Raw genomic sequence first — 27,663 nt, 5'->3', positions numbered from 1 at the left:
ACTGATACACAGAACAGTATAATTTTACATATATTTATAAATCTGTGTTAAATGGTAGCCTCCTCTCATGTAGGGTGGGAGGGAGGAAGATAGCTTGAAACTTAAAACGTAACAAAAAAAATCATATTAAAACCAAAAAAATGTAAAGGGTTTACAGGAGGAACCTTACGCAAGTTCAGGAAAATGTCAACCAGGCAAAGGTCAGGGAGAAACAATGATCTTTAATCAAAAAGAACCTATTAGTTATAAAATGGCATCATTAATCACAATGACATTACATGAACCTAGCTAAAATCATGGTGTAACACAAAATGGCAAAAGATTATTTTAAGCAGAAATAAGGTAGCAAAATAGAAGACTGGTGTGATTATTAGAATCAAAAGAATAGGAAAATCAGATGACTTGTCATTGTGATGTCTCAACACTTTCAAGGGAAGGGGATTATTTTGACATTCAAATTGTCCTTTGGAAAGATATGACTCCTAAAAATGGAATGTGTTATTTATCCAGGTTCCAGTATCAACAGATTTAAATACTCCATGAAACCATCTATTTCCCTTTTGCTGATTCCTCATTTACTAAGCAGTTTTCTGATTTACTAAGCCTCTGATTAGAGGCTAGTCATTTTCCCCAAATCAGGTTTATATATTACCTGAGTGTGGCCTATTTTTTCCTTTCAAAGAACTCTCATTTTAGGAGTGGGGCTTATATTCAATGGCTACTGTTTTTTAAGTCCTCCCACAGAAACACTTAAACTTAAAAGACCAATTGTCTACAGCATTTTTTGACCTTCCAAATAGAAAAATAAAAATTTGTCACTGCTATTCTTTATATATTACAAAGATAAAACCAACATGTACAGCAATTTTTTTTTGTTATTGATATATGTCTGATGGCCAACTACATACTGGTAGGGTACTCTCCTCTTTGGTTGTTTAAAAACAGATCACAAACACCACTGTAAGAATAACTACTGACTTCGCACAAAGCTTTGTACTCTTTATCGCACAAAGCTTTGTACTCTTTATAGTTTAAAATTCTTAGCCAGTCAAGCAACACATATATACCAAAAGTATGCTGTGCAGTGACATTCTTTTACTAAGAAAATAAATGATGGTTTATTTAAAAGAGACAAAGTTTGTTCTACACTAGTGTACAAATCTCTGGATTGGTTACCTATAAATTCATGTCTCAGATAATGCACTGTGACCTCAAATCCTAATTTCTTTGCTTCTGAGGTTCATTAATGGCAAAAAGATACAAGAGTAGTTAACGTTTATAAAGCACTAATCTGAAAAGAATTTTCTAAGTCAGTCATGTGAACTGGTTAGTACCTAAGTATATGTACTCACCTAAAGTCAACCAACACTTTCTTCTGTGGAAGACCAGAAAAAAGTTCACTTTTTAATCCATAATGTGCACCATCTTCAAATACTTCTTGTAGCACTGTCTAAAAAGTAAATGAAAGTAGAATTAAATTTTTTAAAAAGCACTGTGAAAAACTGATTTTAAATAATTAATTATCTTATTATTCAATAGAACACTGAAATTTATCCACAGAAATCTCTACCTTCAGGAGTTCAGAAAAGCTAAAGACTGAGAGCAAAGAGTCAAATATGACTCCAAGGTTCAGAGGCTGGATGAATAGGATGCTGGTAACATCAAGAGAAATATAGAAGTAGAAGGCAAAGTTTTTTGGAGGAAGATAAGAACCATAATTTTGGATATGCTGAATTTGAATGAATGGATAGGTGGAATGTCCAGATAAAGAAATCCAGGAGGCAGCTGAAAATATGAGACCAAATCTATTGGGAAGAGACTGGAGTTGGATATAGAGATTTGGCAGTCACAAGAATATGTGATAATTTATGTTATATGAGTCAAGAGACAAAATGTAGAAGAGGAAACAAAAGAACCTTGGAAGAGTTAAGAAAAGACAATGAAAGTATCTTGGGGGCTAAAGAAAGAAGTGGGTATCCAAAAGGATGACGTAGTCAACAGTGTCAAATTCAAGGAGAATAAGGTCATTACCAGAGAGCAGTTTCAGTAAAGTGCTGTGATAGAGGCCTGATTATAATCTTTATATACAGCATATTCTCCTTTAACATAGCATTTGACCGAAGATAGATTTACCTGGGCACTGTGGAAACAGTATTGGATTTGAAGGAGATAACTAGTTCATATTCTACCTTTAACATACACAAACTGCCTCAATTTTTCATCTCTAAAATGATGAGATTTAGACCTACAGCATTAACCACACGTGGATCAAATGAGACAACACACACACAATGCTTGGAAAGCTCAATGCTACATACAGCCTAGGATGGCCCTCAGAGGCCATCTAGTCCAACACCCTCATTTTACTGATCAAGAAACGCAGGAGGGTCCAGGGAGGCTGTTTTGCCCAAGGTCGCACTGGTAAGTATTAAGTACATTAAGGACTCAAGCCAAGGTCCTCTTAACTCCAAATCCAGCACAAAATGTTAGCATCATTGTGTTCCCTAATCCTTAGGCATCTATTCTCACCTTTATGTTAATAACTTAAAGTCTTACACAATTTAGACATGGCCATTATAAGAAATCGTTTTACTTAACTTCACACTTCTCATATTTGTTACAAGGTTTTTTTCTTTCTTTTTTTCCAGCTGGGAAGATGATGCATGGGGGTGGGAAAGAAAATAATCCCTGCTAACTGAAAAAAATCAAATCAAATCAACATATACTGAAAAAAACACACAACCTCCAAGTCTTATTTAATGGTGTTTCAATGAAATCCTCACAGACCAACAACATATAGACTTCATTCAGAATCAAACCTGAGTTCAGGTCCTCAACACCTCTTATGTGGACTACTAACATACCCTCCTGCTTAGTAACTCTGCCTCAAAATTCTCTTTAACCCTCCAGCTGTGAAAAAGCTATTTTTAAAACAAAGGTCTGACCATGTCATTATTCTGCTCAAAAAGCTCCAGTGGCTCCCTATTGTCTCTAGTAGAAAATACAAACCCTTCTGACTGGCATTTAAACTTGGTCCTAGCCTATATTTCCAGTATTACTCCTCTTCACGTATCCTGTGCTGTGCCACATATGCTGCTATTTCTCACATATAACATCTCTGGTCTCTTTGCCTTTGCTCAGCTTGTCCCTCAACGCTGCAATGCATTCCCTTCTCAACTTCTGGAATCTCTAGCTTCCTCCAAAGTTTAACTCAAGAAGCATCTCCTCCTACATTAGAACGTTCCTGATGCCTACAACTACTGCTACTTCTCTACATCCAGAATTACCTTTTATTTAGTACATATTTTTTATTTACCTATGTGTACATGTTCCCCTCCACCAACAGAAAATGAGCTCCCTGAGGGCAAGAATTGTTTTAGCTCTGTCTTTGTATACCCAGTATATAACACAGTGCCTGGCTCACAGCAGGTGCTTCATAAATGCTTACTGATCTGAGATGAGCCGGCAATCAAAGCAGAATCTGAGACTTTTTTTTGGCAATACACTGGTACATTTCACCACAAAATGAATGTTATCTTCACAGCTTTTTTTAATTGAGTCCCCACGAGCTATGCTGAGGCCTAAAAACACAATGGCAACAAATGGAATGCATACTGATTACACAGCCAGAAAAACAGAGGGGAGAAGGGGAATTTTTACAGAAACTCAAAATGCATTTCCAGATGTTTTCTTACAGTACAGGCAATTTTTCACATGGAACTTTATAGTTCATAAAATTCCAATTTATTTTCCTAATGGTAATGATGAAATATATCTAAGTAGAGTATGTCACTAATTAGGTGATCATCAGAATAAGCATAATAGCACATAAAAGGAGGCTAGAAACCACATTTTTGGATTCTACCGGTATAGGGCTAGGCACTGTTATTAAAGAATCACGAATAAAGAAAGGACTATGCTGTCATTGCTGAGGCATCAAGCAGTAGAGATGCTCAATGGCCTTCACTATATTAGATTTTTCTCTTCTAGATACACAATGAACCAACCTGGTCATCATCCTGGGAGGAATTCTCCATTTGCTCTGTAACAGCAGCATGCCAGAAAAAATTGTGCTATCAAACCTTCAGTGATCATTGAGGTGCAAGAGGAACTAGAAGTTTTTCATTATTATCATTCTAGATCTGAAGTTATACTATCAAAAAAGTAAGCATAAAATCTGCTCTCCTCAGGTGACAGCATAAGAGAAAATTCTAGCCTAAAACTTCCCTGACTAGGCAAAAGGAAATAAAGGACTAAAAAGAGAGTTACGCTTCTGTGCATTTTCACAGTTACAGCACCAGTGCACGTGTTCATATTACAACCTTTGCTACGTTTACTATATTTCAAAATCATGGGATTTTCTTCATATGGGCACTCCTTCTAGTGATGCACATCACAATTCCTCTACGATTTTGTAAGTGGTTTTAGAGCTTTGAAGGGAGCCAACCTAGTAATGAGTCCCTTTGAACTCACCCTGGATGGTTTTTGGACAACAGATATCCAGTCCTTGTGCTTGAAACCTTTTTTAGCTTACAGGCCCTTGCCAGGGCTTGTGTTCTAGTGGCATAATGTTCAAAAACTAAAGGTCCCTCCCAAACATCAGGTATCAGAACAGGACTCTTGCAAAGGAAGCTTAACCATAAAGGGTGTTGGCTATATGCAGGGTGGTTGTTGTGAGGATCAAATGCAATATTATTTTTTTTGTTTTTTAAAATTTATTTATTTTTAGTTTTCAACTTTCACTTCCACAGACTTTGAGTTCCAAATTTTCTCCCCATCTCTTCCTTCCCGCCACCCCAAGATGGCATGCATTCTGAATATCCCTTCCCCCAATCTGCCCTCCTGTCTATCTCCCCTCCCTTCTCTTATCCCCTTCCCTTCTATTTTCCTGTAGGGCAAGATAGAATTCTTTACCCCACTGCCTGTATATCTTATTTCCCAGTTGCATGTGAAAACAATTTTTAACATTTGTTTTTAAAACTTTAGGGTCCAAATTTTCTCCCTTCCTCCCTCCCCACCCACCTCCATTGAGAAGGCAAGCAACTTGATACAGGTTATACATGTACAGTCATGGAAAACACTTTCATAGTAGTCATGTTGTAAAAAACTAAGTATATTTCCCTTCATCCTATCCGCGCCCCCCCGCCAAGTATTCTATTCTCTCATTTGACTCTGTTCCTCCTCAGAAGTGTTTGCTTCTGATTACTCCTTTTCCCAATCTGCCCTCCCCTCTATCATCCCCTTGCTCTCTTATCTCCTTCCCCCCCCCATTTTCCTGTAGGGTAAGACAGATTTCCATACCCAATTGAGTGTGTATGTTATTCCCTCCTTAAGTCAAATCTTCAATTCACCCTGTGCCCTCTCTCTAATTTTTTTTCCCTCCAACTACCCTAATACTGACAAAGGCATCATGAGGTACAAATATCTTTCCATGCAGGAATGTAAACAGTTCAACCTTAATAAGTCCCTTATGATTCCTCTTTCCCGTTTACCTCTTCATGCTTCTCTTGAATCTTGTATTTGAAAGTCAAATTTTCTATTCAGCTCTGGTCTTTTCATCAAGAATACTTAAAAGTCCTCTATTTCACTGAATATCCATTTTTTTCTCCTGAAGGATTTACTCAGTTTTGCTGGGTATGTGATTCTTAGCTGTAATCTATCTCTTTTGATCTCTGGAATATTTTATTCCAAACCCTCCAGTCCCTTAATGTAGAAGCTGCTAAATCTTGTGTTATCCTGATTGTGTTTCCACCATACTTGAACTGTTTCTTTCTGGCTGCTTTCAATATTTTCTCTTTTGACCTGGGAACTCTGGAATTTGGCTATAGTATTCCTAGAAGTTTTCCTTTGGGGATCTCTTTCAGGAGATGATCGGTAGATTCTTTCAATTTCTATTTTACCCTCTTGTTCTAGAATATCAGGGCAGTTTTCCTTGATAATTTCTTGAAAGATGATGTCTAGGCTCTTTTTTGATCATGGCTTTCAGATAGTCCAATAATTTTTAAATTATCTCTCCTCAATCTATTTTCCAGGTCAGTTGTTTTTCCAATGAGATATTTCACATTGTCTTCTATTTTTTCATTCTTTTGGTTTTGCTTTACAATCTCTTGGTTTCTCATAAGGTCACTAGCTTCCATTTGCTCTATTCTAATTTTTAAGGAAGTATTTTCTTCATTGAGCTTTTGGACTTCCTTTTCCAGTTCTGCTTTTTAAGGCATTCTTCTCCTTATTGGACTTTTGGACCTCTCTTTCCATTTGGGTTAGGCTATTTTTTAAGGTGTTGTTTTCTTCAGTATCTTTTTGGGTCTCCTCAAATGAGATAGTATTTGTAAGGCACTTAGTAGAGTGTCTGGCACATAGTAGGCTTTACAGAAATGTCAATTCTCTCCCCTTTCTCTTTCCCTTCCTCCCACCTCTGCACCCCTCCCCAGTTATGACACACTAACCCTCCCCATAAAAGAGAAAAGTCCATTTATATGGCACATAAGGAAATCTATCAATAAATAAACATTTATTAAGAGTCTACTATGTGCTAGGTACTGTGCTAGGTGCTGGGAATAAAAAAAAGAAGCAAAAGACAGTTTTTGTCCTCAAGGAGCTCACAAGTGGATGGAAGAGACAACAAACAAATATATATATAACATACTGGATGAATAGGAAATCATTATCAGAGGGAAGGCACTAGAATTAAGAGGGGCTTTGTGTAAAAGATGGAACTTAGCTGAGATTTAAAGAAAGTCAATAGGTAGAGCTGAAGGAGTGTTACAGGAATGGGGGATAGCCAGAGAAAATACCCAGAGCTGAGAGATGGTGTCTCATTTGTTCAAGAGTCAGGAGGCCAATGTCACTGGATCAAAGAGTATGTGCTAGGAAGTGAAGTGCAATAAAATTGGAAAGCTAGGAGGTAGCCAGGGTATGAAGGGCTTTGAATGTGAAACAGAGCATTTTTTATTTGGTCCTGGAGACAGTAGGGAGCCACTATTGTTTACTGAGTAGAGTGGTGATATGGGCTGACTTGTGTTTTAGGAAGACCACTCTGTGGCTAAATGGAGGATAGATTAGAGTGGAGAAAGACTTGAGGCAGGCAGATCCACCAGCAGGCTATTGCAATAGTCCAGGTGAGAGATGACAAAGGCCTGTACTAGAGCAGTGCCAGTGCCACAGGAGAGAAGGGGATGTATAGGACAGATGTTACAAACTGTGAAACTCACAGGCCTTGGCAACTGATTAGATAAGGAGAGTGAAACAGTGAAGAACTGAGGTTGATTCCTAACTTGTGAATCTGAGAAACTGGGAAAATAGCGTTACCCTCAAAAGTAATAGAGAGGGTAGGAGGGGTACAGGACTTAGGGGGAAAGATAACAAGTTCTGTTTTAGACATGTTAAATTTAAGGAGTCTACTGGACATCCAGTTTGAGATGTTTGAAAGGCAGCTGAAATTATGAGACTGGAGGTCAGAAGAAAGGTTGGAGCAGTATAGGTAGATTTGTGAATGTCAGTTTAGAGATGGTAATTAAATCAATAGGAACTGATGAGACTACCTAGTGAGTTAGCACAGAGGGAGAAGAGAAGAAGGCCTAGGGCAGAACCCTAGGAGACATCTAGGGAGCTAACTAGAGGAGGATCCAACAAAGGAGACCGAGAAGGATCAGTCAGATACATGGGAGAACCAGGTGAGAGTGGTGTCCCTAAAATGTAGAAAGAAAAGGAAGAGAAGGTGATCAACAGTGTCAAAGGCTCCAGAGAGGTTCAGGAGAATGAGGATTGAGAAAAGGCCATTGGATTTTGTAACTAAAAGAACAATGGTAACTTGGGAGAGAGCATTTTCAGTGGAATGATAAAATTAGAAGCTAGAACAAAACGGGGTTAAGAAGAGAACATAAGGAAAGAAAGGAAAAGTTTCTTTGCAATTAGAAGGTATGACTTACCATCAGGGTAGTTTTATAATATAAATTCTAACAACACTAGGCAATTTCATCTCTAAATTTGTATCAGGAGATGCTAGGTCTTACCTAATATGTGATTATCTTTCTGGCAGCAGACCACATACTTTTAGGTATTTTTCCCCAAGGGGGGTTAATCCCTTTCCCTAACTCCCTCAAGAATCATGGAATACACATCTTCAAGACACCCGATCAGTTTAAACTACAGAATTTTTCCTCTGGAGGAAAGTAGGTGGCCCAGTGGATACAGCCCTAAGTTTGGAATCAGAAAGACCCAATTTCAAATCTGTCAAATGCTTAGCAGCTGTGTGACCTTGGAGAAGTCACTCAACCTATATGCCTCAGTTTCTCTAACTGTAAAATGGGGATAATAATAACACCTACTCCCTAGGATGTGAAGATCAAATGAGATAATATTTGTAAAGCATTTTAGCACAGTGTACGGCACATAGGAGACCCTATATAAATGCTAGCTGCTACTATTATTATTTTTCTTTGTTAAAGGCTAATTGGCCCACACTAAAATCAACATGTGACTTTGGCTTCATGAGTATCATATCCTAAACAATATTAGATTAAATAAAGCTACATTTTTAGGTTAACTGGCAAAGATGTGTTCTTAAGCACTTGGCAATGCCAGCCTAATATAACTACAACTTTAATATGCTTACTCTTGGCTACTTGTGCAGCCAAATAAATTCTAATAGGCTATTTCTTTAATATCTGACTAAATAAGGAAGTGAAAGTAGATGCAATAAGCAGAAGTTGCAGAACACATTAATCTTTTGAGTTCAATCCTGATCAGTAATTGAGCAAAAAAAAAATTCTGTCTCACAGACTGTTTTATGAGCAGTGCCAACTACAGAAGTAACACAGTCTACAATGCCTTCCGGCTAATCCCTTCAAGTGATACTTCAAATGAATTCCACTTAGTTGTATCAAATTGAGTCAACAGCCACAAGAGGGCCTGCCCTCAGAAACATTTCACTTTTAAAGAAAACAATATTAATCAACATTCTAATGATGAACATTTCACTTAATGGCAACTGACTATTTAAAAAACAAAGATTTATTAAATGATATATTTTTAAAGGTAAGCTATTTGAGTAGAGAGTCTGATTAGAATCAATCAAAAAGAAACTTTGGTATTTACTGATTATTAGCTGAGTATATTAGGCCAGAAGAGACAAAATATTCCAATACCAGAAGAGGGAAAAATTCCCAGTATTCACCTGTTCATTCAACACCCCCCCCAACACTTTCCTATATACACAGCACAGTCTTTATTGGTTAGTTCACCACTATGAATCAAATGACAAATGTGTATCAACAAAAAAAAAAATGAAAATAAATCAAAATAGAGTTGTCAAAGAGTAATTTGTAACTTTAACCACCCATCACCAAATACAGGTGTTACTCAATACAAGACCATTAATTAAACATCAGTTTCTCATTAAAAAAAAAATAAAAGGGAATGTGGTTCTTTAGTATTAAGTATTTTGCAACTGGCAAAGGAAAATGAATACTTCCAACAAAGACCGCTTAGCTCTACTCCTGGAAGCTCTGGCTTGGATAAACTGATTACTCCCTTAGAATACTAAACTGGAGGAAAACTGGTTATATTTTAGCTAAAGATGAAAACTTTAAGTCCAAAATAATTTCCTAGTCTGATTGTTTTTTTGATCCCTCAATTCCTGAAGATCAAAACCCCTCAGCATAGGTTTCTGAAACTTAGAGGGGAGGAAATTATTTATTGCCTATTGTGAGCACGATACTATTCCAGGCACTAGGGTGGAAGCATTACATGAAGTATTCTATAATGTGCTCCTCTGCATATAAGGTACCTTTTTCTTTTTCACACAGTCAGCACAGAGTGATGCCATCTTAAAACTCTCTATATATGCAGAAGGTTATCACCCCAAAAAAGTATTATTTCCAGATGTCCTGGAAAGTGAAGGAAAAAATCAAACCAAGATTGTATCAAGAGGCTAGCAAACTGGAGATCTTCTAAAATAGTGGTTCTCAAACTGTGAGCCATATGATTATTATAATAGGTTCATGAATCTACTGAAATCCATAAATAAGTATACCTTATACCTATCTTATGTAGACTGAAGTATGCTTTGCACAGAAATAGGTTACTATTTTTCCAATCTATACAGATACTACTGTGATTAATAAGATACCAATCCATTTAGAAATATTACTGAATTCAGGGTTTTGTCATTATGTATTTTGTCAATCAGCAAATACTAATAGAATGACTACTGTCATGAAAAAGCCCATCACGATATCCCCTGTCTTTGAAGCCTGGGGAGTTATATAGTTGAAAGGGAAGTGGATTTGGGAGTCTTGTTTCTATCACTTAATTATGGACAAATCACTTAATTTTGCTAGGTTTCAGTTTCCTTGTCTGAAAAAAAAAAGAGGGGGTTGGACTAGATGGTTTTTAAAATTCAGTCCTGGTTTATTCTATGATTCTATAATACTATTTATCATTTGTACCAAATAATTTTGTATATCATCACATACTGTCTTGCATTACTTCTAATGTGTTAAATGAAATCTAGTTTCTTCAATCAAAATGTAGGCTCCCAGAAAGCAGATACTTTTTACACTTTTTACACTTCCCTTATGTCTTCAACTATGAAAGTACAGTGATTATCTTGTATTTACATTATCTGCATACATGTTGTATCTCCTCAGTAAAATGTAAGCTCCATAAGGGCAGAAGCTGTCATTTTTGTCTCAGCATCTGGTACATAACAAGGGCTTAAAAAAACACTGGCTGAATTGAACCAAGTTACTGAACAGTAAGCACTAAATATATACTTGCTGTTTGAAAGATAAGCTTCCATATGAATTACAAAAGATTCCACCTTAGAACAGTTTCCATGATTGGAGAATGCCTTTCACCTAAATTATAAAATATGCAATACTAACAATTCTTACCTTTGTTAACAGCTCCCTGTTTATTTTGAAATTTACTGTCCCATGTCCAGTGCTGATTTCACTCACTACTGTATCACATTTTAGCTGAAGATATAAATAGATTAAATCAGATATCATATGAAAAGAGACACATACAGTATTAAGATAAAAAGAGCTGTTTGGTTTGCAAGGGCATTCAGTGAATTTTTTTCTTAGTCAATGCATCTTGTCTCTATTCTCCTACTGTTTATTATTCTTTAGCCAGATTAACTCTTTCCAGGTTCCCTTCCTTTGTTTGTCCCTTTCTGCCTACTCTTATATTCTGGAATACTGTCCCACTCAAGGACTCCATTCTTTTCTCCTCTGAAATTCTAAATACTTCTGTTTTTGAGATAGGTGACTGGCCATCACAACACTCTATTCATTCTGACATGCAAATTTTACACATTTTATTTCTATCTGAGCATCACAAGGCATGTAGTTTCACATTAAAAGCACTTACACTTATGTACATAATGTATTTAACTTGTGTTTAGACAGTTATCTTGCTCTATGTGTCAGTTCTCAGAGACTCCTAAGAGTAAGTTCCTTGAATGTGCATCTTTTTAACTTATCAAATGTATACAAATAAACAGGCCTGATGATATGCAGCTTGGGGAACTTAAGGAAATGGCAAATGTCACTGTGAAACCACTAGCCATTATTTTTGAAAAATAATGTTCCTACAAGGCTTAAGATCCTGCATGCATACGAATGCACATTATGTAAAACATTCAGTTGATGTCTGCACAATTATCTGTATGTTTTTCTATTTATTTCTTCATAATGATGCCTAAAATGCTCAGTTTCTTGAATTATGTGTTTTACTTATTATGTATGTTAACTTACTAACTGCATTCAGAGAACAGGGCTGAATGAGAGAGTCTGGGGAAATTATGAAACTAGTTGATATCACTGCAGAGCCACTAGTCAATATTTCTGCAAAATCATGGACATATAGGATCAAAAAAGGACAAACGTTGTACAATATGGCGAGCATAGAAGGTAACTCAAACCTAGGCTGTATTAACATTATAGCATCCAAACACAGGGGATATAATAGTCTCAACTACACCAACAGGCCCCATGAGAAAGAACTGACCAACGGAAGTCTCAATATAGGGGGAGAAGTATCACTGATTATGATATAAAGACAAAAAGCATCACTAGAATGTTTTGGTTTTTTATTCGTTTTATAAATGAAGACCAGGGAATGATGTACCTAGAGATTAAAAAAAAAAGACTTAAAACATTATTAAGATCTTTAAATATCTTTATCTTATGGGAAATCCCAAGGGAAAGGACTAGACTTCTTTTGGCCACCAGACAGCAAAACTAGGAACAATGGGCAGAAGTTGCAGAGAGAGATTTTATTTCATTTCACCCTAACAAACATTCATTAAATGGTTAGTGAGTAAGTGTAATGCATTGTGCTTGGTGAAAACAAAATAATACTTCTCTGCAAGGAACTTACATTCTAATTAGACTTTAAAATAAAATGTGAAAAAAGTTTTGTTTCTATTTTAGCTTGACTATATGGAAAATTTCTGCATAAAGACGACTACATGCAGAAGACACTCCCTTAGGAGACCAGAGGTCTCCCAGCAGAGAGAGGCTGGAGATCACTTGTCATGGACATTGTAAAAGGGGATTCACGCTTCAACTACAGGTTAACCTAGACAGGACCCCAAGTTCCTTTCCAATTCTAAGAGTAATTTCTTTTGCTATGGATGTCTTTCCTAAAGAGAGTTTGGCTAACATTAAAAAAAAAAAGTCCAACTGTTTCTTATTTGCGGGACTATTTTATCATCTTAGTTATCCTTCATTAGCTAAATCATCTTACCATTCTATTGTAAACCATCTCCTGCCCCAGTTCTCCCCCCCTACCCTGCTTCACTCGTAATAAACTTGTTAACAGATTTTATCTAACTTCACATTCTGATACCATTATACTGACAGCTAACATTTGGTCATTCAATTACCCTCACATTTTTTTCAGCTACTAAACAAACTGTGGCTATTAGGAGTAAAATAGACTTATTAAATCATACAAACTCTTTCCAACTATTTTCTATTCTCACTTAATCATTTTCTTCTCATTTTATGCTCATCATCATTGAGGACTATTTTAAAATTCTCATCTACTGCTCAATTTATCCACCTCACTCACCTTTTAAATACCTTCTCCCAAATATTCAGAAGTCTGTCCAGAATCAAATAATCTGTAAATTTAAATATACTCTAGAGTCATCCTCCAAGTATTTAACCAGAAAATTAAAAGATGCTAGATTAAGTGCAAATCTTTTATATGATCTGAAAAATAATCATAGTTTTATAATGATGTTTTAAAATGCAATCAACTCACATTGGTCAACTTTGGGCAATGATCACTATAAATGGCATGATAAATATGAGAGTCTGTTTACTATAATTTTAAATCCTATAATAAATTCAAAATCTAATCAAAGAAAGACAATTAGGTGTTAAAGTACCTTCTCTGCTAGTTTTTGAGCTTGAGCTTGGATATCTGGTTTTGAGTGATCACTGCTGCTCTCTAGCACAGAATGTACAGAAAGTTGGAAATCAGCTACTTCTCTAAAAAACAGAAAGAGAATAATATTATTTCTTCCTATAAAAAAGTCACAGAAATTCTAAAGAAAGACTATGTATATTTTCCATTTCCAACTTCTATTTACAATTTAAAAAAGCTTTAACAACAAGCAACATAAATAAATAACACTATTCTGTATCTGTACTATACTTTTAAAAATAATCCTCTATTATCTGGAATACTGCAGTATTTCAAGAGTTAGGAAGGGCAAATATTATTATTCACATTTTACAGACCAAAAAAAACACCTTTCAAAAGGTGCAAGAAAGGAGCCTAGATGTTTCAAGATATTACAGTGGTATTGCTTCTTGCCCTCTAGAGGAATGAGAGCAATTGATAGATGGCTTACACAGTACAGTGGCATCTTTAGAACACGAAAGAAAAGAGGAAGGACTCCAGCACACTGAGTAGATCACCTATGACGTATGTATAGAAAAGCTAGACAAGCTGTACAAGCCCAAGCTGAAAAGGCATGAAAAGGCTTTACTCCAAGTCAGTGGAAAAAGTATCCACACTAATTAAATCAACATAATACTTAAGCGATCCAAGTAAATGTTTCATACATATACTGGAATAGGTATATCTCAGCCACCAACTACAATATGGCTTGAGTACAGGCCACACAATATTGAGTACAATATGTGTTTCAATACAATATGACAGATGTTATGCTGAGAAAGGTGTCAAATGATATTATCTCTAAGGCCCTGTTTAGCTCTGAGATCCTTGGACCAAACTTCCTCAGAGAGAAGTAGGGTGGGAGTGGGAGTGAGAGTGAGAGTGAAGAGATACTATATTCTAGACAGCACCAGTGTTTCAGGCTACCAGAATCTGGTTAATGGAAGCCCTAAATACACTCCAGTTATCTAATTTGTTGATAGCAGTCACAAACTCTAACCCTATATTTTTTCTTTGTTCTCAATTCTAGTAAAAAACACAACTTTACCTCTCCAAGAGAATAATAGTATGGATAGCATAGGAGAATTATTAGAACTTGCCATAACAGCCAGCATATAGGATAATTACAGAATTTAACAGCTGGAAGAGCCTTTGGGGTCAATATACTCTAAAGAATTTCCACTCCCACAGCCCAATTTCTATTTGCAGAAACTGGATTAGGAGAAATACATGACCTCCTAAGGCAAACCATTCTCACTTTTGGATAGGACTAATTATTCAAAGAGGGACTATAATTTTTTCTGCACATATATTTCTATTTTATAATGTCAATGAGAAAATCTTTTAATATATGAAATTTTATTTCCATAGCTAGCTTCCTGGAAACTTAACTATTTTGTATACTGTAGCAGAAAATATTCATAAACACATGTTATACTAACTAGAATAGTAGCATCTTATATAAGAAATATAAGATACTTTACTCTTTTTTGGAGATTGGAACTGCAGATATTGACTTGATCAAGTTTTCTGGTGGAAGATCCAAAACTCTGGAAAGCTAAAATTAAAATAAAAGCCAGTACAAAATGACTGTTAAAATATTCTTATTCCATAGGGTCATATTCAGTCACAGACTACATACATGTACATAACTCCAATTTTAATTGACTGATTTAAAAAAATTTCATTCAACAAGAACATCCAATGTTAAATATTTCATAGCAACTAAGTTTTATTAACAGTAACAATCCAAAGACAAAAATATTTTTAATATTCAAGGGTATGACAACAAATGTTAGCAACACAACAAACTGGAAATCTGGTCTTTAAAAAGAAAAACAAAAGGAAATAGCCTCAAAAATAAAACTCACACCTCCGGATGGTAAACATGTCTAACTTCCACCATATTGCACCCAGGTACTTTTAATAAAAGTCATTTGATTATATGATAAAATTAACAAATGTTGACTTAGGAAATCACTTTAAAAGGTTTTGAACTTCAAAAAAATTGTTTTAATTTATTTTGAACATGAAACCAAACATCATTCTTAACTGCCAGGATATTGTACCTGCTAATTCTGAAATCCCCTATGAAAAATGGGCTCTATTATATACAAGAACCTCACCCAAGTCAACTATAAATTATTTCACCTGGTGAATGAAAACCTTGCTAACAATTAAGTGATTAAGATTTCAAGTGAACAAAATAATTCTGATAGAAAAATGAATTAAACTGCTAGAAAAAAACCATTTTAATTTCAAATTATTTTAATACTTATGGAAATAACTTTTAAGTAAATGACAATGTCAAGTCAAGTACAAAAGCATTAAACTAAGCCACCAAAGGGCTTAGGGCTAAGATAAAAAAATTTCCATCAAAATCTATTTAAAATTCAGTTTGGAATTTTTGTCCTTAATATTTATCATCAGAGGTTCACAGATTAAGGCAAGAACAGATCTCAAAAGCCATTTAGTCTAATACCTGAATTTTACAGAGGAGGAAACAGAGCGCTATACAGCAAATTACTTGCCTAAGGTCACATAAATTTACTCCTGCGTGCCCATAGGCACACACAGACCCCAGAGGTAGTATTTTTTTTTTATATTACAAAGCATTTATTATATGACTAAGTTGACTTCTTCCTGTGTTTTAGGTCATGTCTATATCATATCAAAAGGCAAAACAATGGGCAATCAGCACCAAGAATATTTAGTAAGTTCATTACTATTTGTATGTGTATTTCTGGCAATAATTAATTATTTAAATAAGGCAATAGGAAATGTTTGTTGAAATGAGCTAAGAGAACATTCCAGTTTTCCCCAATTTTATAGATAACACTGAGTGCCAGAGAATTCTAGCAATCTATCCAAGGTCACAACATCTACAAAAAGCAGGTCTGGGATTAAAGATTCTTTGAGAGATACTTCCAAAACCTGCCCAACCAGGTAACTACTATACTTTTTGGATAATTTACCTGGGTAAAAATAATATTGCTAGAAAGAACCAAGAAAAACAACACTAAAGATTAAGTCCTGAAGAAAAAACTGAAGAGCTTGGGGAAACAAATCATTGTTTTCTCCTGAAGTCAAGAGATTTAGAAGGGATAGAAAAATTGAGAAAGAATACATCTGGTTCGGAAAATGCTGCTTGAAAATAGGATTAGTTATTTCTGGATAACATGTTAAAACATGGGAATGACAGAATACTGGCTAGGGATGAAGTGTACTTGGTAAGAACTATTGTACTAGGTTCTTCCAGGCACTGTACCAAACAGGGAAGATACAAATAGGAAAAAAAAGACATTCCCTCCCCTCAAGGAGCTTACAATCTAAAAAGGAAGATAACACCCAAAACCTTTCTTTGATTCCCCCCTTCCCCACTCATTTTGCCTTAGACTAATCTTTATCTCATTTCTTTTTAGCTCCATATTTCCAGTTCCCCAGTTAAAGTTAAGCTGAATTATTTGCAAACCAAACACAGTGTGTATAAATGACTGGGTATGTGTTATATACACCTTTGATCAGTTCAGATGAAAGTGTTAAGTGATAATCTGTTCCAACCCTTCCTCTTTGTCTTTTACTTGCCTACCCAGATTATGTGAGATAGTAAATTCCTCCACCTTTTCTTTGCTAGTGTTTTTCTTTTTTTATATCATCAAAACATAAATCCCAAACTGAAATTGCCAAGGAACATAGTAGCCAAATTCCAAAATTACCAGGTCAAAGAGAAAATACAGCAAGCAGCCAGAAAGAAATAATTTAAATATCATGGAACCACAAGTCAGGATTACATAGGACCTTGCAGCTTCTAAATTAAAAGACTGTAGGGTGTGGAATGATATTTCCCCAGGCAAAGGAGCTTGGATTACACAACCAAGGATCAACCACCCACAGAAAAAGGAGCATGATCTTTCAGGGGAGGAGATGGATATTCAACAAAATAGAGGATTTCCAAACCTTCCTGATAAAAAGAGGAGAGCTCAACAGAAAATTTGATCTTCAAATACAAGACTCAAGAGAGACACAAAAATGTAAAGGGGACAGAAAGCAACATGTTTCATAACAAATGTTATTAATATGGGCAAATTATTTACATCCCTACAAGGGAAGATGACACTTGTAACCCTTGAGAACTATATTGATATTACACTATGTTAAAGGCCCATATATAAAGGGGGTGGATATAAGTTGACTTGGATGTAATGGTTAAAAAAAAAATCTAATCAAGGGGGTTAAATGGATCCAAGTAAGTGAATTAATCTGATCTAACTAAGAAAAGAGAAAAGGAAAGGAAGAGGCAGACAAGGGTAAATTACATTACAGGAAAAGGCACAAAAACCTATTACAGCAGAGGGAAAGAAGGGAGGGAGATGAGCATTGTTTGAATCTTACTCTCATCAGATTTGGCTCAAGAAGGGAATAACATAATCAGTTAGGTACTAATATTGATAGACTTAACCCTTCTCAGTAATACTGAGAAAGATCTAGTAAACAGTAAAATACTATTTACTTTTTTAAATTTTTAAACATTTTTACTAGCAAAATACTAGTAAAAGGATCTAAGACATTTCCAAAGGCCTCATGATGCTATCCACGTCCAAAGAAAGAACTATGGAGTTTGAATGCAGATCAAAGCATACTATTTGCTATTTTTTTCTTCGGTTGTGTTTTGTTTCCTCTTTCTGGTGGTTCCTCTTATTGGTTCTAATTCTTACTTACAACATCACTAATGTGAAAATGTTTAACAGAATGTATATGTACAGCATGTATCAGCACCATCTTGGAGAGGGAGGTGGGGAGGGAGGGACAGAAAAATTTAAAACTCAAAAGCTTGTGGAAGTGATTGTTGATAAACAAAAAAAAATTCATAAAAAGAAAAAAGAAAAACTATGGAATAAAATTTTTTAAAAAGTGGACTCCTTTGGCAGTTTGGTTGAAACCTATGGATGCCTTGTCAGAATAAAGCAGACTACTTACATTCAGAATTGAAGGAAATGTTAAATTTTAGTTTGAGATTAATAAAAATAAAGAGGTGCTTTTTCCAAAACAAAACAAAACAAAAAAAGTTAACAAAACCATTCTAAAACTTCTAATGACATTACAATTCTGAGAGGACACATATCTCCTTCATCAGAATATAAAAATTTCATTCTTTAGTTCCTTCTGATTGCTCACATTTACTTATGTTTCTCTGAACTCCAGTGTTTGTATTTCAAAATTTCTACTTCTCTAAGGTCTTTTCATTAAGAATGTTTAAAAGACCTCTATTTCATTGTTGTTGTTCAGTTATTTCAGTCATGTCCAACTCTTCATGGTCCCTGGTGTAGTTCTCCGGATCATTTTTCAAATGAGGAAATTGGGGCAAATAGGGTCACACAGTAAGTGTCTGGGGCCAGATTTAAACCAATGAAGATTTCTGGCCCAGAATTCTATCTACTGTACCACCTAGCTGACCAAGGATAATATTTAGTTTTCCTAGGTAAATTATTCTTGTCAGCCTGTATCTTTTGCCTTTTGAAATCTGGCAGTCCAAGCTCTGCACTCTTGAAAAAGAGTGGCTGCCAAATCTTGTGATGATCCTAATTGTGGATACTCAGTGCCTGAACTCTCTTTTTGCCTCCTTGCAGTATTTTTCTTTGATCTAAAAGGTCTTGATGGAAGTTTTTATTTGAAAGTTTCTTTCAGAAGGTGACTAGTACAGTCTATTTTTTACTTTGTACTCTGGTTCTAATGGATTTGGGAAGTTATATTCCTTAGGCCTCTAGTGGGTGGCTTAGGCTAGGGAGCTCCAAACTTTTAGCAAAAAATAAGAAGTCTGACCAATGGCTTCCCTCCTGGTCTTAGCTTTGCAAGCATCTGATCCTTATTTGGATCTGAGCCACACAACTGTTCTCTTGCCCCTCATTTGAACTCCAGAGGACAGTTGCTAGTCTCTGTCTACTAGTTGAGAGGTTCTGTGAGTTCACAATAACAGGGCTGTAGTCATACTTCTGGTCCACAGACTCTGCCTTGTAGCTTAGCAACAACCTCAGCTCAGGTCAGTGACTATGTCCTTGTTTCTGCTTCAGGGTCAGAATGACAGAACTAAAGGTCTACCTCTTTTTTAAAAAATTTTATTAGTTTATTCTGATTATCAACAATCACTTCCATAAGCTTTTGAGTTTTAAATTTTTCTCCCCTTCCCTACCCCACCCCTTTCTCCAAGATGGCACTCAATCTGATAGAAGCTATACATATACATTCCTATTAAACATTTTCACATTAGTAATGTTGTAAGGAAGAATTAGAACCAATAGGAGGAACCACCAGAAAGAGGAAATAACACAAAACAGAAGAAAAAAAATAGCAAGTAGTATGCTTCAATCTGCATTCACACTCTATAGCTCTTTCTCTGGATGTGGATAGCATTTTCCATCATGAGGCCTTTGGAGATGTCTTAGATTCTTGTATTGCTGAGTAGGGTTAAGTCTTTCAATATTAGTCACTGCACAACGTGGCTGTTACTGTGTACAACGTTCTCCTGGTTCTGCTCACTTTACTCAGCATCAGTCCATACAGGTCTTTCCAGGTTTTTCTCAAGTCCACCTGTTCATCATTTGTTATAGCACAACAGTATTCCATTACATTCATATACTACAACTTGTTCAGCCATTCCCCAATTGATGGGCATCCTTTCAATCTTCAATTCTTTGCCACCACAAAAAGAGCTGCTATAAATATTTTTGTACATGTAGGTCCTTTTCCCATTTGCATGATCTCTTTGGGATACAGCCCTAGAAGTGCTATTGATGGGTCAAAGGGTATGTACATTTTTATCGCCCTTTGAGCATAGTTCCAAATTGGTCTCCAAAATGGTTGGATCAGTTCACAACACCACGAACAATGCATTAGTGTTCCAATTTTCCAACATCGATCATTTTCCTATTTTGTAATGTTGGCCAATCTGATAGGTGTGATACTGGTACCGCAGAGTTCTTTCGATTTGCATTTTTCTAATCAACAGTGATTTAGGGCATTTCTTCATCTGAGAACTGCCTGTTCATATCCTTTGATAAAGGTCTACCTCTTGTCAGAGTCCCTGTCCTGGTCACTAACCTATAAGCTAAATTCAAAATAATTCATAATATCCACTCTGATTACTTACCTTCACACTGAATGCATAATCTGTGACTTAAAAAACTACCTACTGTAGTTTTTCCTTGTATTTTCATTACATAGTATGGTGCTTTTCTTTCTCAGTTTTTGTTGGAGGAGTGCAGAACTGGATTGTACTGCTTCTTCCCACTACACCATCTTTAAAAACCATGTTTTCTGTACCTGCTTCATTGCCTACCACAGGGTCCTGTAAGTAGGCAATCAATATTTGCTCAAATAAAGTAGGATATGAGGCTATGAAAGGGTTGTGTAGTTTGAAAAGGTTAATAATCATTGCATTAGATAAATATTTCCAAGATCCTTATCAAATAGCTCCACTTTATCTAACCTTCTCTAATATTATATTTCAATTCATTCTCTCTGATTCAGTGAGTCCAGTCTCCTTATTAAACTCCTAATATCTAGACTTCCTCCTTCCCCACAACCTTTCTTCATGTTTTTCTCCCTGCTTGGAACATTCCCCCTTATCTTCCTCCTACTCCTGCCACCTTCTTTGTCCATTCAAATCCAATATATCATCTGTGGGTCAACTTAAGTTCCACCACATTTAGCTTGCCACAAAATAACAGAATCTCAGAGCTGGAGGGAACTATTCCTTAAAAAGAATATTCATTGCATAATTTTTAGTGTTCTTTTCTATTTGTATCTCTAAATGGCTGGTATAGTGCTTAGCATATAGTAAGTGCTTAACAAATGCTTTTTAAAATTTATTCATTTATCATCAAGCATCAAGCATTTAAGTGCCTGCTACACCAGGCACAATGCTAGGTATTTGGTACAAGTAGAAAGTACAAAGGATGAAATAGTTCCTACTCAAAAGGTACCTTATCCTCTAATGGGGAAAGTCAACAGGTACGTATATGAGTATATGCAGGATAAATATAAAGTTAATAAAAACTACAGATAGAGTATTTAAATACAAGGTAGTCTGGGAAGGAGCAGTTGGAGGGAACCAGGAAAGGCTTCATATAGAAGATGATACCTGAGCTGGATCTTAAAAGGAAGAGGACTCCACAAAGAAGCAAGAAAGAGTGCATTCTATGCATGTGATTCATCCAACTCAAAGGCAGATAGAGTGTTCCTGTTTGAAGGGCAGTGAGAAGATCAAATTTGTCTGGACAGTTTGTAGTAAGTGGAATAATTTCCAGTGAGGCTGGAAAGACAGATTAGGGACAGGTTGAGAAGGGTTTTAAAAGCTAAACACTGGAATTTATATTTCATCCCAGAGATGAGATAATAACTGGAATTGATGGAGCAAGTAATATGGCATGGTCAGATTCAGGCTTAGGAAAAACTATTTTGAAAGCATTGTAAAGGATGGATTAAAATGGTGAGAAATTTGTAGCAAGGATAAACTTAGGACGTTGTTGCAATAATCTAGGCAAAAAGTGATAAGAACTAAAGTGACAGTTGTATGAACAGAGAAAAGGTCAGATGTGAGAGATATTACAGAGGTATCAATGGCAAGACTTAGCAACTGATTGGACATGAGGAAAGATAAAGAAAGGAGTCAAGAATAATGTCAAGGTTATAAACCTTAGTGACAAGAAGAATGGTGGTGCCTTTAACAGAAACAGGGAAGTCTAGAAGAGGTGGGAGACTTTGGGGGGAAATGAACTCAGTTTTGTACATGCATTTGAGGCTTCTCAGTGACATCCAGCTTGAATGCCTCATAGAGAGCTGACATTATGAACAGATGGTAAAACTCAAGAGAAACTGATCTTATTTTATAACAACTTCGGGAGATAGGTGCTATTATTAACACCATTTTACAAATGAGGAAATTTATCATGCATATGACATCTTTTGTGAATCTCAGTCATCTTTATATAAATGATAGTTTATTCTATGGGAGCTGATGAAATTTTTTTAAAAAGGGTAAAAGTAGAAGTCCTAGAACAGAACCTTGAGAAACCACACAGTTAGAAAGTATGACAGGACAAAAATATTTGTAGCAGCTCTTTTTGTGGTAGCCAAGAACTGGAAACTGAGGGAATGCCCATCAATTGGAGAATAGCTGAACAATTTGTAGTGTATATATATGTAATGGTATACTATTGTGCTATAAGAAATGATAAACAGGCAGACTTCATAAAAACCTGGAAACATGTATATGAACTGAAGCTGGGTGAAGCGAGCAGAACCAAGAAAACACTGTACACAGTAACAGCAATACTGGGTGATGACTAACTTCGATAGACTTAGCTCTTCTCAGCAATGCAAAGATCTAAAGCAACTCCAAAAGATTCATGATGGAAAATGCTATTCACATCCAGAGAATGATCTACAGAGTCTGAATGCAGACTGAAGCATACTATTTGCTCTTTGTTTTGTTTTCTTCTTCCTCATGGTTCCTCCCATCAGTTCTAATTCTTCTTTACAACATGACTAACGTGAAAATTCTTAATATTTATGTATATGTAGGGCATATATCAGATTGCATGCCATCTTAGGGAGAGGGAGAGAAATTTTATACTTAAAATCTTATGGAAGTGAATGTTGAAAAGTAAAAATAAATGAATTTTTTTAAAAAAAGCATGACAGGGATAATGAGCCAAAAAAGGAGACTGAGAAAGAATGGACAGGTAGGAGGAGAACTAGTAGAGAGCAGTTTCCCCAAAACCTCCTGGGAGTAGAGAATATTCAAAAGAGTGTGGTAAATATTGGTAAATGCAGCAGAAAGACTGAGAAGAATGAAGGCTGAGAGGAGATCACAAAATGTGGTAATTAAGAAATTGTTGATAACCTTGAAGAAAATAATTTCATTTGAGTGATGAGGTTCAAAACCAGATTGCAAAGGGGCTAAGAAGTGAGAGGAATTGGAGGCACTAGGTATAGGCAGCTTTTTCAAACAGTATGACTAAGAAAAGGAGGAGAGCTTGAGACAATAGTAGGGTATAATGAAGTATTTTTAAGGAGACAAGCATGTTTTAAGGCAAGACAAAGGATCCAGTAGATAGGAAAAGTCTGAAGATGAGCGAAAGAGGGAGTGAAACAGAGCATGATTGAGGATATAATCTGTTGGAGAAATGGAAAGGAATGAGTTCAAATTCATATGCAGAGGTTTAGGTCTTGACAAGGAGAAAGGCCATCTTTTTGTTGGATACTGGGTGAAAGGAGTGAGTGGGAGATTATACACATATATGGTAACTTTGGGGAGGAGGTACTAGCAGCTGGCAGGGTTATCCAGAACAGTCTCTTGTAGAAGAGGATCCTTGGAAAGCTTTTAAGGAAACTAGGGATTGTAAGAACTGAGAGGGAAGAGGATGTATATTCCAAGCTTGGGAGACAGACAAACGTGCAAAGGAGCAGAGAAGGGTGATCACATAGGTAGTAAAAGGCAGAAGTAGGGCCCAAACCCAGATTCCCCTACTGCATATACAGCACTCCTTTCATTACAATAAATTTGAGGTATTTACCACAAAGATTATTCTCCCCCACATTTAAAAATTGGTTGAGGTAATTGGTACAAATAGGAAAAGTGACCTGCCCAGCACCACACAGCTGCGACACATGTTGCCTAGCCCCATTACAATGTAAACTCCCTGAGGGCAGGAAATCTGATTCCTTCCTTTCTGTGCTTAACAGCGTCGGACACCCAACAAACTCTTAACAAACATCTGAGGATTGATTGTTTGGTCTCAAGGCTAGGATGAGAAACCACGTTTCCCATCTCCTAGCCTGGAGACTCATACAGTGAGTGAAGGGAGCTGGCTGGAAACCCTGGTTTCAAAGTTGGCCAGATAGCTGGGTGACCAGGGGTCCGAGGCTCCTAACCCACAAAGTGTGCGCTTCAGCACTCGCACTTCTCACCTTCATAGGGCTGTTAAGAGGAGAAAGCAAATTAAAAGTGCTCTAGAAATGTGAGTCGTAATTATTGTTCCCACTACACCACAGGAAGTTCAGGGCGGAGAAGAAAGTTTTGCTAACAGAAATGACAAGCTGCAAACCCGGTCCCTGTCCTGGTGACTCAAAGCCCTTGGCCCCCGACACCGACCTGTCCCTGTCTCCAGGAGGAGGAGGACGGGACTGCGGACTGAGGGAGAGGCCTGGGCGCCCCGAAAGGGGCGCACGGCCGCGGTAGTCTCCCAACTCCGTGGCAGAAGGCGTCCCCCGGGAATCTGTCCTAGCCGAGCTTCCCTCCCCCCTCTCGGGCGGGCTAGGTACCTGAGAGGCGATGGACCTGCGGAAGGCGCAGGCCATGGCTCCACAGCTCGGGGGAATCGAGACTCCAGAACGTGAGGCTGGGCCCTCGCGCGCCGCACCTCAGCCCTTAGACCCCAGGCCACCCCGTCCAGCGCTCGTCCCGCCCCGCCCCTTTCCAGGAGCCCCGCCCCCTAACCCCGCGAAACGCCATTCCGGAAGCGAACTGCGAACCAATCGCTGATCAGGAGCTCTTCGCTCCCTCTGACCTTTCGCCCCGCCCCATCCGTCTGCCGCTGGGGAACTCGGGAAATGCCCAATTCCGCTTGAATCTAGCGGGAGCTGGGCATCATGGCTACTTCTCGGTGTCCAAGGTGAGTGGGCGGAGGGGGCGCGTCTCCGGGCACGCAATGGACGTACCACTTGCTCTTTCCCCCACTTCTCAGCTACGCCCTCTTCCTCCTCCTGTTCAATGGCTGGGGCCTCTTTCTCACCCTCTGCCTGGCCTGCATCCGGCGTCAGGCCAGGCTCGTGTCCGGACGGGAGTAGCCGAGGGAGGGAGGAGCCTGGTCTGTGCGCCGCCCGGCGAGGCGCGCTGGGCCAGCAGTCAGGAAGACCTGAGTTCAAATTCGACCTCAGACGTTTAGTACCTGTGTGACCACTCTTTGTCCTTTTTCCTGAACTGTAAAATGGATATATTTGCAGAATTGTCGTGGGGATCAAATGAGATATTTGTAAAGCGCTTAGCATAGTGCTTGGCATATAGTAGGCGCTAGATAAATGCTTATTCTTCCTCCACCGACTCCCCCACCCCACCGTTGAGAAGCAGAGCCTTATTCATTGCTCTATCCACCTGTCATCTAGTAGCACCTGCTAAGACCCTGACATTCAAGGCCTTACATACCCCAACTTCCCAGCCTTAACCGGAACCAGAATTCTAAGGTGATAAGATTTAAAGCTTTCAGCAAACGGAATCATCTTGTCCAACTTCACATTTTATAGATGAGGAAACAGATCCATAGAGGTTAAGCAACTTAGCCGGGGTCACATGGTAATAAGTGGACAAGTTAGGATTTGAATCCAGGGCTTCCTGGGTTTCACTGTACACAGAGAATAAAAAGCAAGATTAAATTCACACCTAGTTCTTGCCACTCTAATTCGGTGCTGCCTCTTTCAGGAAGCTTTCCATTAGACTGTAAGCTCCTTGAGAGCAAGCACTGTCTTTTGCTTTTCTTTGTGTCCCAGCTGCTTAAAACAGTGCCCAGCACATAGCAGACATTTAATAAATGCTTGTTGTTGTTTGTCTTTCATTCTTGTAGAGGACCGTGACCTCAGGAAGGTGATGCCTTGACTTGCAAATGAATTGGATTTAAGTGAGGGAGGACTGTACAAAATCACCAGCCTCACTCTCTCCTCCAGAGCTATCTGGGTCCAGTGGCAAGATGTAGATCAGGATGCCTGGAGATGGCCCTGGATGCAGTGGGAGACCCTGTTTCTCAGGTCTCAGTTTGACTTAATGACTTCCAACCAGAAGTATCTCTCTCCTCAAACCTCTTACAGGAATTTCCTTTCACTTCTTCTTCTTTACCCTCATCTCAAAGCCCAGGTGAAAATTTGAATGCTGGGCATGTATCAAACTATGCCAATTATAATTTAGATAAACAGCTGTAAAACCTCATAACTCTTATTTAAATGACATGTGGAAGTGTTGCAGTCTGAGAGGTTGAGACCCCTCAAAGACTGGAGTACAGGACTGGGTCATCTGGAATGAATTCACAGACTCAAGTCAAGTTGGCAAAAAGTTTATTGTTACACTTTTCAGCAGGCAAGGATTCTTAAGGAACCTGTGACCTTAGAGGGGTACAGTTAAAGTTTATATAGGATAAAATACAATAAAACATGTGCTGAACGTGCTAACTAGGTAATTCAGGGTGGGATTAGGGAGTGGTTGAGGAGTGGTGTTCTTAAAGTAACATGCACTTTTTGTATCTACTGTGCAGTTACTTTACCCAGAGTTCACTAGGAAAAGCACACAAGGTGGGCCACATGGAGGTGTGGTTTTAGGCCTGCTACATCACTAAGTTAATTAGAGTTCAGGGGTAACTAAGAGTTGTCCAGTCTGCCACCAGTCAGTGTCTTGTTTGACAAGATAGTGTGTCTTAGGTCTAGAATACAGATAACTAGGAGTCCAGGATGTAGATAATGAGGTAGGGTGGTAGTATGGATAGTCCAGTGGGTAAGAATATCTTTATGACCCAGTGCAAAGCCAGTTCAAACTAATAATTCCTTCAGGTGCTGTTTGTAACTGCACCAGGGAGAGAGATAAGGGTCTGGCTGGGGCCCACTCATGAGTAAGTGCTAGGCACAGTGTCCTCAGCTGGGGAGAAACTGCCAGGGATAGTGTTTCTGAGGCTAGAGAGAAACATGGTCATGGAATTGGGGTTCCAGTACAAGCACCCTAGCACCACATCAGAAGGGAGGAGAAGGAAGCAGTGTGAGTGCTAGATTCATGGAGCTGGAAATAGGTAGGGAGGAAGTCTATGAGTATAAGAGAAGAGGAAATTTTAGCTCTGTTTTGTGCAACATGCTTGTTTCCCAGAACAGCAGAAAGAGCGCTGACCCGGTGACATAGGGTCAAAGCTCAAATCCTGCCTGTGATGCTTGTTACATATCTGACCTAGGGCAAGTAACTTGGGCCCAGGTTTCCTTCTCCAAAAAAGTAAGGGAATTGGCCTCTGAAGTTCTTTCCTGCTCCAGGTTTGCAATCCTCTGAAATAAAAGCACTTTGATAGGTCCAGGTTTTAACTGCTGATTCCAGGCCCCAGTAGCTACTATAGAAGGTGCCTTAGGAAACAGTATAAAATAGTACACATTAGGCATTTAATAAATGTTTGTTGAAAGTACAGGTTTGGGGTGGGCATATCACACATATGAAGAAACAGG

General features: G+C 37.7%; 2 protein-coding genes across 6 annotated transcripts in view; one reads left to right on the top strand and one right to left on the bottom strand.

The window, feature by feature from the left end:
* RARS2 (arginyl-tRNA synthetase 2, mitochondrial) overlaps positions 1 to 24,894 on the bottom strand; it is a 69,282-nt gene extending 44,388 nt beyond the window's left edge. The window contains exons 1-5 of one of the 2 annotated variants that reach the window (XM_020976293.2): positions 24,745 to 24,894; positions 14,907 to 14,980; positions 13,406 to 13,508; positions 10,896 to 10,979; positions 1,353 to 1,450 (exon numbers count right to left, since the gene is read on the bottom strand). In XM_020976293.2, coding sequence (XP_020831952.1) covers positions 1,353 to 1,450; positions 10,896 to 10,979; positions 13,406 to 13,508; positions 14,907 to 14,980; positions 24,745 to 24,780 — 395 coding nt within the window. In that variant the 5' untranslated portion in view covers positions 24,781 to 24,894. The remainder of the gene's footprint in view (positions 1 to 1,352; positions 1,451 to 10,895; positions 10,980 to 13,405; positions 13,509 to 14,906; positions 14,981 to 24,744) is intronic. The other variant, XM_020976294.2, reaches the window with a different exon arrangement.
* Positions 24,895 to 26,043: 1,149 nt separating this feature from the next.
* Positions 26,044 to 27,663, top strand: part of ORC3 (origin recognition complex subunit 3) — a 119,115-nt gene continuing 117,495 nt past the window's right edge. For 3 of the 4 annotated variants that reach the window (XM_078155246.1, XM_020976306.2, XM_020976305.2), the window contains exon 1: positions 26,044 to 26,326. In XM_078155246.1, the coding sequence (XP_078011372.1) occupies positions 26,195 to 26,326 (132 nt within the window). In that variant the 5' untranslated portion in view covers positions 26,044 to 26,194. The remainder of the gene's footprint in view (positions 26,327 to 27,663) is intronic. The other variant, XM_078155245.1, reaches the window with a different exon arrangement.

The sequence above is a fragment of the Phascolarctos cinereus genome, unplaced genomic scaffold, assembly GCF_003287225.1.
Source record: "Phascolarctos cinereus isolate Bilbo 61053 unplaced genomic scaffold, phaCin_HiC Scaffold_5;HRSCAF=322, whole genome shotgun sequence".
Classification (NCBI taxonomy): domain Eukaryota; kingdom Metazoa; phylum Chordata; class Mammalia; order Diprotodontia; family Phascolarctidae; genus Phascolarctos; species Phascolarctos cinereus.
The sequence above is the reverse complement of the archived record's forward strand: the minus strand, read 5'-3'. Positions and strand labels throughout refer to the sequence as shown.